Raw genomic sequence first — 12,915 nt, 5'->3', positions numbered from 1 at the left:
CACTGCCCAGTACTTCTCTAGGAAATTGTCTCTAAAGTAGCTGGGATAACAGGACTGCACACAAGCCCTCAAGATGGCTGTTTCTTTCAGCTGCTATTTTGGGAGGTGATTTGTTAGGCAGGAACAGATAATTGGTAGTTAGTTCACTGCTTCCCTGTGGGAATGTAAACAATAAGGTCAGGCTACTCTCTCTAGTGCACAGCAGAATTCCCAGGGCCCAACTCTTAGTAGGCTGTTCAAACCAATGGCTGACTGTGTGATTTTTTCAAGCTGTTGAGAGCCAAGTAGTTCCTGTCACACAAAAGTCAGATTCAAGCCATGGGATCTGTTTGGATAAATCTGAGCAATGTACTAGTCCACCTCTGTTCTGCTCAGCTAGCTAACACTTAGACCCCAGATTCTACCAGCCCTAGGTTGTACATGTTCAGACCAAAAGAAATATATCTCAGAAATGACCCAATCTAACCACACACAAAGTGTAGGAATCCTCATGTTCCCTCCAAGAAGTACCTACCAATGTCTGCATGCTACTAAGTACTCACCACCTATGACAACCAATCCTACTCCAGCATGAGCCAGAAGCCTAGAGCACAATGCCACATACCTAAAGTACTATTGCCTTAGCCTAGCTTTTGGAAGAAAGCTGGTCTGATCTGAGTAGGAGATTCTCTGAATGAGATCTCAACAATCAGTCTTAACTTCTGACTCAACTGATATAGTGAAATTAATCCTAATGGGAAAGAGCCTTGACAGAGCTTGTGGCTAAGCAACTCCCATTCACAGGAAGCAGGAAAGGAAGTGGGGAAATTCAGTAAAGCTGCCCAAGTACCTCAGTGAGATGCACAGCTGACTAGCAGTTGATCCTCCAATGCCCCGCCTGTCCAGAGAGAAACGCTTCCCCAAACAGAAGGACAACACTGCACTGGGATCTTCCTTTCTTTCCCCTTTCCATTGTGGTAGTTAACACCTGCTTAGTCGTCCTCACACCTACAAGATGAGACTGGGGTAGAAGGGGCCTTAAAAGACTGAAACCAATGGTGCTATTTATACCTAGTCCACAGGAGGGGCAAAGAAGCAAAGGCTAGCTGAGGCCTAACACAACAGTTTCCTTGGCAAGCTCATACTCAGCTTTGCTCCAGGGCCTCAGGCCACAGTGCTCTTGGTATCATGTCCTCACCACATTCCCTCTCCCTCAGGAGATTAAGCAGCTCTCTGTGGAGGGCTTTCCAGTCCTATCCAACAACTTCTCAACTGTTCTCCAAGGCCATTTCTTGGCTTATACCTTGGACAGAATACTGTCCATTCTCTTTTGATGAGGAAACACAGTATCTGGGACCACAGGCCTCACACTGGAAGGAAGCCATTGTGATGAAGGATGAAAATTCAAGGCCCTGCAAGTAAACAGCTACTAGCTAGTAGTCCTGAGGTGGCTGTGCTTTGACCGCCAGCTGTCAGTGACAGCGCACTGACTCCAGACCATGCCCTCACTCAGTGCTCTCATGCAATTCAGCAAAGCTTTATGCACTTGTCTTCTTTGTTACTGTTTAAAGCAAAGTTGGAAATCCCTAAGCTCCTTTTTTTTTTTTTTTTTTTTGAGGTGGGTCTTTTGAAACAGGGTCGGTCTCTTCACATAGCTGTGGGCCATCCTAGAACTCGTTATGTACACCAAGCTGGCCTCAAACACACAGAAATCTACCTACCTCTGCCTCTCAGGTGCTGGGATTAAAGGCGAGTATGCCACCACACCCAGTCTAATTTCCCCAATTTTAAAATATGGATGGTTCCTCTAAAACGTTCTTAAAGCAAATCAATGGAAACCTGTCAGGAGGCAAAACCAGGCTTGAGGATGTGGACAGACACTTTGTGACTTGCTTTTGTATTTTGAAACAGTCTCACTATGTGCTCCTGGCTGGCCTGGAACTCCCTATGTAGACCATGCTGACATCAAACTTGGAGAGACCCATCCACCTGCCTTTGCCTTCCATGGACTAGGAGGCAAATGCCATCCATCATGCCCAGCTTTTTTTTTTTAGCCCCAGCTAGCCTGGTTCTTGCTGCAGTATCTCAGGCTGGCCTTAAGCTCAGGGCAATCCTTCTGCCTCCATCTCTAGAGCCAGAATTAAAGATGTGTACCACCACACCTAGCCCACTTGTGACTTCCTTCTTTCAGAATAAAAGCCTCACCATGGCAAATTTATCTTGCTTACTATTTAATTGTTGGGGGGGTGGGGGCTGGCAGCTAACAGAGTCTAAAAATTTTCTGAATCAACAAACTAGAACTTTGCCAGTTTGTTGCTACAGGTTCTTCTAAAAAAAAAAAAAAATCACCGTCTAAACTATTCAAACTATGTTCACTTGGGGACACTGTTCAAAGTTACCAACTGACCAAGCCAAAATCCACCAATGCTCCCTGCAACACCTGCACCAAAACTTAACCATAAGGTCACTGAAATGATAAGACTTAACTCCAAAACAAGACTATGCCATTATTACCAACTGACCTTGTGTCATACACAGGAGAGCTCTCTGCAACAAATTCAAAGCTATGGAAAGACACCAAAGCACTAAATGGACAATTTTACCACAAAGCATCCAGGCTCATCTTCCACTAAAAATTCCAAGAGCCACAATTTGGCTCAGCACATAAAGGAGAACTGAATTTGATCACTGGGACACTCATGCACCTGCACCAACCCCAGCAAGTCGTTCCCTAACCTCCAATCACAGGTAGGCAGGCACCCACACCGAGAGAAAGAGAGAGAGAGAGAGAGAGAGAGAGAGAGAGAGAGAGAGAGAGAGAGAGAGAGAGAGAAAGAGAGACAGACAGACAGTGACACCATCCACATTTGGGTTTCTTGCAAGGTCCTTAAATCCGCCTCTGTAATAAGCCAGCAAAGGGCAGGGTCAGGAAAACCAGCTAGAGGATGGTGATGTGAACTACCTTCCTTTTTATGCTCAGGTCCAAATTCTAGGGACCAAGGGATAGAGGATGCTGGGCCATGAGGAAGAATGGCTTCAACATATCCTCTGTTAAGCAAAATGAAAGGCCAAATTCAAGCCCTCAAGAGTTTCTGAGCTAGGTTCCTGCAGAGCACTTATACACGCTCACCTAAGCTCACCATCCATCAAGTGGTCCTAGTAGGTGGGTGCTCTAGTTTGAATATGCAATGTCCCGCAGAGGCTCACATGTTCAAGGCTTGGTCCTCAGCTGGTGGCATAATTCTAGGAGATCTTAGAAATGTTTTAGGAAGTGGAGCTCTAGCTGGAAGTAGGTGACTGGATATGTACCCAGTCCCTTCCTCACGCTGTTCCCATGTCCACCAAGAGCTGGACAGTCTCCTCCTCTAGATATTCTTCCTGTCTCAGACCAAAGTAACCCAGGCAGCCCAAGGATGGACCCTTGAGCCTGGACACCCATATCTAAGTTGTTCTACCACTGCCATCCTGTGCTCACAGCAGCCCAGCCTGTGAAGAACCCTGTAAAAGAGGATTCCATCGCTGCAGCCCCTCCCAATTTTAATAATCCCTATTCTCTTCAAAGAGGAAGAGGAAAACCAAATGCCAGGGCACAGATACCAGAGCAAAGCTGACCATGAGGGCCTGGTCTGGGAACAAAGCCTGCCTCCTTAGGCCAGCCTTCTCAGAAAGGCACTTAGTTTAGTAGCCTGTCTGGGATCCAGGCAAACTCCTTGTTCCTAAGCACAGGTGTTAATTCAGCTGACTTCAGACATGGAGGAAACTGCACCTGCAACGGTCCACGGCTGTGCTGCAGAGTGGCCGAGGAGTAGTGTAACATGGGGGCTCCTTTTTGTAATCGGGAATTCTAGTCCAAAGGATCAGACATGAAAACCCAAGCCATTTATCTTAATATGAGAGGTCATCACCACATCACTTTTCACTCAAAATCCTCTAAGGCTCCCTCCCCATGACCGTTCACTTAAACTGGGACTTGGCACTCCTATAAAGCAGGACTGCCCACCTTTCTAGTAGATGGCTACACTCCACCCACAGGAACTCAGTTCCCTGAACCCCACCCTGCTCTCAACCAAAAACGAAGTGATCACAGGCTCTTCTCAGCAACCCCACTCACCCTTTCTACGTATGTCCGCTCAGCCCTGCTCCCCAGCAACTCTGAGCTACACTGCACTGGATGTCCCTGCTGTGCCACACACACACTCCCTACAATGAACTTAGGGTACATGTCCTCCTATCCACTATAGTACCCTCAGCACTTCACACATAGCAAACCCACAAAGCACGCTGTCAATCTACTTCCTCAGCAGTATGTGTTCATTGAGCTGCCCACTACAACCTGTCAGCCTTGGTTGTAGCGCTGGGGACACCTTGACCAAGTGGAGACAAAGCTAACAAAGATCAGCAGAGAGTCAGGGGGATGAGATACAATGGAGGGCCAGAGTTTTTTGACTATGCAGGGTGGTCTGGGAAGGCCTCACCATTACCACAATCCAGAGAAAGAGCATTCCAGAAACAAACGCCCAAAGCAGAAGCATGTCAGACACACTATAGTACTGGGAAGGAAGAAAGTGGTGCGGAATGCATAATGGTTGGGGGACCCAGCTCAGGAAATCTTAGGATGGGCTAAGGAGTCCTGTTCTGAGAAAGCCACCAAGGTTCTAAGCAAGAGTTAACGGGGCAGTTAAAGAGTCTGCTGGGACAACCTAAGTAAGAAAGAAATGATGTCTAATTCACACACTCAACAGAGTGGAAAGAAACATCTAGCTCTGGAAGCAAATTTTAAGATCCGAAAGGATTGTACTGGTGAATTAGATGTACTTTGATAAAGACAACAGAGTGCAGGATGGCCTCAAGTTTCTCTGCACACTTAGGAGAGTTGTTCAATCTCTTGAGTCTGTTCTTCATCTGGGTATTAGGGTAAAAGACCTGCTGAGACAACATGGTGACTACTCTAAACCAAACCAACAAACAGAAATACTATGCCTCCTAGCTACTGTAGGATGCAGGAGACTCTGGTGGTCAACAGCTATGTGAACAGTACCCCAGACTAAGGTGAAGACCTTCACCACCTGGCCAGCTTTACACATTTCATCAAAAAGGCCCTCTCCCACATCTAGAGGTCAGTGGGTCCAAAGATTCAGTCAAAAGACAAAGGTGTCACATCAAGACTACTTCATGGAAAACCCTCAGGGAGGTATCTCAGGTCACCAGCCACAGGAGGCTGGCCATCTCAAAACTCACCAACTTCTGGCTACTCGCCCCTGTTTAAGAAAGGCAAGGAATACCCCCTCCCGCAAGCCCTCAGTCTACACGTATCTGGATGTGAAATGCATCTTCTGGCTGTGAGGCACTTCCGCCTGTGCAGGATGCTGTACCATCGACCTGATTCTCAGAACCCAGGCAGCACTGCCTAAGGAGTGAGGGGCTGGGCAACCAGGAAGGTACCGAGGACTCTGAGGCCAGGTTCTAATTTAAACTCCTCCAGCTTCTCCCTTCACCTCACACCCTGCATTAGCTGTTATCAAAACCTCAGCTCCAGGAGTTCAGGTCATCCTCTCTCATCACTTCCCTGAGATCACCGTGGACCAGCCAACAGAGGTCTGTGAGCCTTGACTGCAACCCTTGCAGAGCCAACACCTAATGAATTACTCTTCCGAGCTCCTCTTGGACTTTTGTGAACAGGGCACTCCCATCTGCCAAGCTCTCCATTTTTAAGAGGGCTTTGTGGTTTGGGGCACTGCTCCTCTCTCTGCTTGTTTCCCAGGGAAGAGAAGACTGGATGCTGAGTAACAGCATAAAATGCTGACTCTGGTTTGGGACTCACTGCAGACCCAGACAGGAATCAGCAAAGACTTAGTCTCTCAGGAGGTTCAAAGTTCAAGAGGGCTTGTGACTACCCCATCCCCAAAAGTCAGAGCCACCTCCCAATCACCTCTCCCTGTTGGACAGGTAGTTGGAAAGCTGCTCCCCTTCCTGGCAAAGAATCCTAACTGTGCCTTCTTCAGAAGAAAAAGTGACATGAACCAGGGAGGAAAGGCCTTAAGCCTCACTCAAACTGTTCTTGGTACTCATTTGCAAAAGCATATAACCAACAAACTCAGAACAAGGGAATGACCATATGCCCTCAACAAATTAGGATAACCTAACATAACCTAAAATTCTCAAATCTCCCATTTGTCATCAAAAGGACTTGTGTGGGAATTTGTTTGCTTGAGACAAGATCTCACTGTGTAGCCCACGCTGACCTAGACCTCTCTTCATGCCTCAGTATCCCTGTGATGGGAGCATAGACATGAGCCACCATACCCTGCTTCAAAACATCCCATGGCCCAGTTTGTTCAAATGAAGATCTAGACAAGATTCACAACAATGCGTGACTGGACTTCAACCTTTTCATCTTTAACATTCATTCCCTTCTCAAAGCCCTCTTCTTTATTGATAAAAAAATATGTTATACAGAATTTCTCGGGAAACACTGAATAAACTAGGTAGTCACGTGTACCTTTAATCCCAGCACTTGGGAGATGGAAGTGTTAGGGTGGGAATTTCAAGGCCATCCTATTTTCTCTATGCACTGGGGTGGGAGGTGTTTCACTTGTGCTGTTAGGAGCTTTCTATCACCACACAGGAAGGCCAATCACTACTCCACTACATGCCTTCCCAAGCTACCAACCTCAGTTCATGAAACCAAGTGTCTCTCTCCAGCCTTCACGGGGCTTTGGAGTCAAGACATGAATTCCCCACCACATTGGCTAATTTGAGGAAACATGCACTAAAAGCTCTGCTTCAATTTAGCTTTGGTGGGAAGTGAGTTTGGGGTTCTAGTAGGGAGAACAGTTTTAACACTAGAACCTTAAAACATTTAGGCCTGGGGCTGGAGAGATGGCTCAGCGGTTAAGAGCACTGGCTGAGGAAAGACAGTCCTTCACAATCACCTTCAGACACAACCTCCCATCATCGCCCATCAACACACACAGGTGTAGGGAGAAATACAGCTGCTCTTTCCCAAGATCCAAAGTATGTGAACAGAAGGAAGATGGAGGTATCAGACTAATCAAGGCCCAAGGAGGTAAAGCTACTTCCCGGGGTCAGAATAGAATCTGAGTTCTCTCTCTGGTCCTGACTAGAAATAAAGACACTCTAATCTGTCTCAAAGATTATAACATTACGTAAACACATATACACAAATGAAAACTCTTAAAAACCAAAACAAAACAAAAAAACCAAAACAAAAAAAAAATAGCAGTAATAATAATTGGGCCAGAGGGATGGCCTAGCAGTTAAGAGCACTTGCTACTCTTGAAGAGGACAGGGCTTTGGTTCCCAGCGCCCAATCGTGGCAGTTCACAACCATCTGTAACTCTAGATCCAGGGGATTGATGATTCTTCTGGCCTACTCAGGTAGTGCTCCTGCATACATACAGACAAAGCACACACACAATAAATCAATGTTTTTAAATATAAAAAAAAAAATTGTTACATGCTTGTCTGAGGTTCTCAAACAATAAAAAGATAAATGGGGCAAAAATGGGGGGGAAAAAAAGCACTGGCTTTTCTTCCAGTGATCTGTAATGAGATCCAGTGCCCTCTTCTGGCCTGCAGGCAGACATACAGGCAGAGCACTGTATACACAATAAATAAATACGTAAATCTTTAAAAATAAATAAATAAATAAATAAATAAAAATAAAAAAAATTTTTTAGGCCTAATCTAATACACTGCAGATAAAGTAACAAGGCAGAGAGACCACAGGCTGTGTGACTGGAGCTCAACCAAAAGCAGGATTAGTACATGATAACTATCACAAATATATTACGTGTGGTCAGAATACAACTTGCAGGTATCAACCATGTGGGTCCCGAGGATCCAACAAGTCATCAGAATTAGTAGAAGGTGCCAGGTGCCTTTATCTGCTGAGCCATTTCACTGGCCCCACAAAAATAATTTTAAACAGTCTTTACTATAGCAACACTTGGGGGTTCCCACTGTATCTGGCACATGTGCTATGGACTTGGTAAATATTTACCACCTTCAATTCTTACAACTCTCCAAAACCACTACCATTACTCTCCTTTACAGGAGTAAACTAACAGTGACTCAGGGAGGTGCACAATTCCAAGATTACACAGCAAGTTAGAAACTTAGCTAGGAAACCAAAAGTGTTAAACCCAGTTTCCAGAGCCAGAAGTCTAAAGATTTAAATGATGCTGTGAGGCCCTAGTTTAGCAGCAGGGGCAGGACAGGGTCCCAGGACACCAGGATGTTAGCTGGCTTTGTAACCCTGACTCTGCAATCATCAGCAATCATCAAGGAGACTCATACAAACACAAATGAGGCACCTAAGTCTCAGACTCTATCCCCAGCTCAGGCACAAGCCTTCTCAGTATACCCAGTGAGAGGCAGATCCACAACAAGCTCACACAGGCTGCTTGCTGTATTCGGGAGCGTGTGCGTTCGTGCGCTCTCTCCAGAGTCTTGGAATTGCAAATTAACTAAAATTTGAGGCAAATTAAAACTTGATTTGGAGTCGGGTGCCTTTAATCCCAGCACTCCAGAGGCAGAGGCAGTAGGATGTGAGTTCAAGGCCAGCCTGGTCTACAGAGCAAGTATCAGGACAGCCAGGGCTACACAGAGAAACCCTATCTTGAAAAACGAACAAAAAAAGTAGTCATTTCTTTGAGTGACTGACCAACCTATAAGACTCTCATGACCAGTCAGGTGTAGGGGGACACCCCTTTAATCCCAGCACTCTGGAAGGCAGAGGTAGACAGGTCTCCAAGCTGAGGCCAGCCTGGTCTACAAAGCAAGTTCCAGGACAGCCAGGGTTGTTACACAGAGAAATGGGGAAGGGAGGTCTATTCCATGGCCTGGCAAAATGATTAAGCAAATAAAAGCACTTGCAACCTAGGAGGACAATCTGAATTCAGTCCTCGGGACCCATATACGGTGGAAGAAGAGGATAGACTCCTGTAATATGTCCTCTGACCTTCATTCACCAGCACCCCATCACACAAAACAAATGTTAAAAAAAAAAAAAAAAAAAAAAGCTGTCCATACATATGCTTTGTATCCCAAAACAAGCAAAGGTAAATTTTTGTGGATTTTTATTTATCAACTCACAGAGTCAAAAGTTTTTTTTTTTTTTTAAAAGGTAGTGTCTCCAGTAGCTTGCCCACAACTCACAGTCATCCTTCTGCCTCAACCTCCCTTGGGTTGATAGGTGTGAACCACCATGCCCAGTTCAAAGGTCAACTTTAAAGCAATCCGTGTTTCTTGTGGAGATGCTGAGCTATACACAAAAACAAAACATGTACATTCTTTGACTGCTTTCTTTTCACAAGTAAAAAAATAAAATAAAATAAAAAATGGAGATTCAGATAAAAGTCCCTGAGGTCCCATCATCTCCCAGGCACTAAACCAGAAGTTCTCAATCTGTGGGTCCTGACTCCTTTGGGGAGTGAAGGATCTATTCGCAGGGGTCACTTCAGACCACTGGAAAACACAGGTATTTACACTGCGATTCATAACAGTAGTAAAATTACAGTTATGGAGTAACAACAAAAATAATGTCATGGTTGGGGGCCACCACAACACGAGGAGCTGTATATTAAAGGGTCACAGCATTAGCAAGGCTGAGAACCACTGCACTAAACTAAATCCTGCACAGGTGTCAGTTATGACAGTGAATGTTCACTACTATCTTTTGAGGCAGGCATATCATAAGTTAATCCGTGTTGTACAAATGAGGAAGGTGACACACTCTGCTATCAAGTGGTATAGATAGCATTGTGCACACATCTGAACCTGGAACCTATGTATCTCTTTCCACACAGGCACTCTACAGATTCAGAGGGGGGTGAGGCTTGAATTAGGGAACTGTTGGGGAGGATGTCCAAAAGGACAAATCTCAGCATTTAAAATTATAAACCTGCTGAGCTTGGTTGCTCAAGCCTTCAATCCCAGTACTCAGGAGGCAGAGGCAGGCAGATTTCTGTGAGTTCAAGGCCAACTTGGTCTACAGAGTGAATCCCAGGATAGTCAAGGCAGTTACAGAGAAACCCAATCTCAAAAACTATAAACCTAAAACCAGGTATGGCATTATATTCCTGTAATCTCATCACTGGGAAAGCAGAGGCAGGAGAATAAGGTCAGGACCTCTCTTGATTAAATAAGTTCCAGGCCACCCTGTGCTACATTAAGACCATGCCGTCACCCACCCACTAACCCTCCAAAAAAATACAAACCTTGGGAGTTTAAACTAGATTGAGAACTCCACATGGGAGGAAAGAGATGGTAAAACATTATTTTATTACTAGTTACGGCTTGTGTCCCTTAAAAACTAAAACAGCAGCCATCAGAGCCAAAAGGAAGCTAAAAATAGGCATTTGCAGCAAGCTTTGGAAAGCTTAGCTTGCTTATGAGACACTCACTTCTGTAGACTCCAAAAACCATATGCATCACAGAACACAAAACTTCCAAGACCACACAGCCACTCCACAAGTGTCACTATAAACACGTCCACTCTGCAAATAAACCAGGGCTGAGAAAGGACCTACAGATCCCACTGGCTGTGAGATAAGGCCACGACCAAACCTTACCAGACAGACAACCCAATCACAGAATTCACTCTACAAAGCACCAAGGCCTTAACAAGCTTAAACGCAAAAGCTACTGGATTAATTCCGGTAGTCTGCCAAGACTACTCCAAAGATTCTAAACCAACTGGTAGCCACTCTGTTTTATGATCCGCCCCCCCAAACACACACACACACACACACACACACAAAAACAGGACAGGCCGGCGGTGATGGTGGTGCACGCCTTTAATTCCAGCACTCCCGAGGCAAAAGCAAACGATCTCTGTAAGTTCAAGGCCAGCCTGGTCTACAGAGCGAGTTCCAGAACAGACTAAGTGGAACCCTGTCTCAAAAACCAACCCCCCAAAAAAAACAACAACAATAACAAAACAAAAACAAAAAAGGAACAGAACATATCTACCCTACCTAGAACTTGTTCTTTGGTCACTTAAATCGTGTCTGGCTTTATCCGGAGGGAAAGTTGAGATGCCAGCCAAGCTGTCTTCTTCCCACGATCAATAACCCCAGTGACGCAAGCTATCAAGGGCCCTTGGCTTTACACAAAATGCCAGCTCAGGCACCCAATCCTGCCTGATGTCACAGCTGATTTAAAACCCACAAGGCAGGTTCACCAGTAGCTAAGCGCGGCGGCCTGAGTGAACAGCCTCATTTAAACTTCTGAGGAGCGCGGCTCGGGAGGATGATTATACCTCTGGGTTTAAAGAGGGGCAGGACCAAAGAGCGTCTTAAAGTTGTTTCCCCCACTCTGTGGGTGGAGAGCGAGGATCTGAGAGAAAATGGAGGTTTCAGCACTGCCCCTTGCATAAGAGGATTCTGGAAGGGAAGGAGAGGAAGAGAACATTGGTACTACAGCACACCCCCCACCCCATGTGCCCTCCTCCTAATGAAGCAACCCTAAGAGAAATCGAAAGGGCAACCAACATGCTGCTGAGGATGGGCTGTGCCGGGTTCCTCCAGGGCTGGGCCTGCACTTTCCCTGCACTCTGGAACCTGAAAGCGGCTAGCTCTGACTTCTCGGTGCCCACGGTTCAAGGGAGTTTTAAAAATAAATAAGTAAAAGCACTGGGACTCCCGACGGTGAAACTCCAGGGCCACGCTCACTACAAGACACCAGGGAACACACAGGCGGAAGCCCTGTGTGCCCCCCCAAGACACACAGCCTTGTCCCCGAGCCGTGTGCCCCTCGTTGACCAAGCCGATCGCACTCGGTCGGGATTCCCTGGTCACCTCCCGTCCGGACTCGGAGGGGGAGGGGAGCCCCGCGCGCAGCCCAGGCCGGCGAGCGCAGCGAACAGCCCCGGCGCGGCGCATGGCGCCCAACTGTCACCCGCCCGCCCGCCCCGCACCGGCCCGGCCACTCCTTCGCCGCCACACACGCCCCTCGCGTCGCCGCAGGCCGCCACCGGCTCCGAAGCACGCCGGAGCCCGCACTCCCCACGCCTCACCAGGCTCCCCGAGGCGCAAAGTTGCTAAGTTCAAAGCCAGGCCCCGCTCAGAGCCGTGACACATGTTCACCGAACACGCACTCCCGGGGCGCCAGCACGCACAGGGAACACAGGGAACACAGGGCACACGGAGCGCACACCGAGCGGCCCCGCCCGGCCCGGTCCGGCCAGCAAGGCCCGAGGCGCGCCGTTGCCACCAACCGCTGCTGCCCCGGCAGCCCCGCTCGGAGGGAAACGCCCGCGTCACCGCGCGGGCCAATGCCGCGCCGAGCAGACCCACCTGGAGGCGGCTGTCCGTTCACCGCGGCCGGCGGCGGCGCGTGCTTCGTCCACGGGTTCACCTTGGGCGGCGGCGCCTCCACGAAGTCACGCCGGCCGCCGTCCTCGCCGTCGCTTCCCGCTGGGGCTTCGGCGGCTGCGGGTGGCCGCGGGCTCTCGCGCTCCGCGCCGTCGCGGCTGGGCCTGGCGCAGGCGGGCCTTGGCCTGCGGGTGCTGCCGTCCGGCTCGCCGCCGCCGTCGCCCGGGCCCGGCTCGGCCTGGGCGTCAGGCGCGGGCTTCTTCCTCGCCAGGCCGTGCTCGTCGGCCTGCAGCAGCGCGGCACCCGCCGGCAGCAGCGGCTCCACTTGAGTGGCCATCTGCGCGGAGCGGCCGGGGCGCGCCGCGGGCCCCGCTCGAGGCCGCTGGCGGGGCGCCGGGGCCCGGGCCGCGCGGACGCGGGGCGGCGCGGGCGGGCGGACGCGGAGCGGCGCGCCGGGCAGAAGGCTCCGGCGCGCCTGGCCGGCCTGGCGGGCCTGGGTCCCCGGCCTGCGTCCCCCCGCCCCCGGCCCGGGGCGGCTCGGGGGGCTGCAGCGGTGCGGACGGCCCGGGGGGGGAGCGGCGCGGAGAGCCGAGCCAGA

At 48.9% G+C, this 12,915-nt stretch overlaps 1 protein-coding gene across 8 annotated transcripts in view; it reads right to left on the bottom strand.

Moving 5' to 3' along the window:
* Window positions 1-12,679, bottom strand: part of Larp1 (La ribonucleoprotein 1, translational regulator) — a 51,032-nt gene extending 38,353 nt beyond the window's left edge. For 2 of the 8 annotated variants that reach the window (XM_042284038.2, XM_042284039.2), the window contains exons 1-2: window positions 11,496-11,849; window positions 11,264-11,387 (exon numbers count right to left, since the gene is read on the bottom strand). In XM_042284038.2, the coding sequence (XP_042139972.1) occupies window positions 11,264-11,378 (115 nt within the window). In that variant the 5' untranslated portion in view covers window positions 11,379-11,387; window positions 11,496-11,849. Of the gene's footprint in view, window positions 1-11,263; window positions 11,388-11,495; window positions 11,850-12,019; window positions 12,268-12,299 lie in introns of those variants that run through there. The other 6 variants (XM_076542389.1, XM_076542390.1, XM_016003489.3 and 3 more) reach the window with 5 other exon arrangements.
* Window positions 12,680-12,915: the final 236 nt, after the last annotated feature.

Source organism: Peromyscus maniculatus, chromosome 8, assembly GCF_049852395.1.
Source record: "Peromyscus maniculatus bairdii isolate BWxNUB_F1_BW_parent chromosome 8, HU_Pman_BW_mat_3.1, whole genome shotgun sequence".
Classification (NCBI taxonomy): domain Eukaryota; kingdom Metazoa; phylum Chordata; class Mammalia; order Rodentia; family Cricetidae; genus Peromyscus; species Peromyscus maniculatus.
This window is presented reverse-complemented; position numbering and strand designations above follow the sequence as displayed.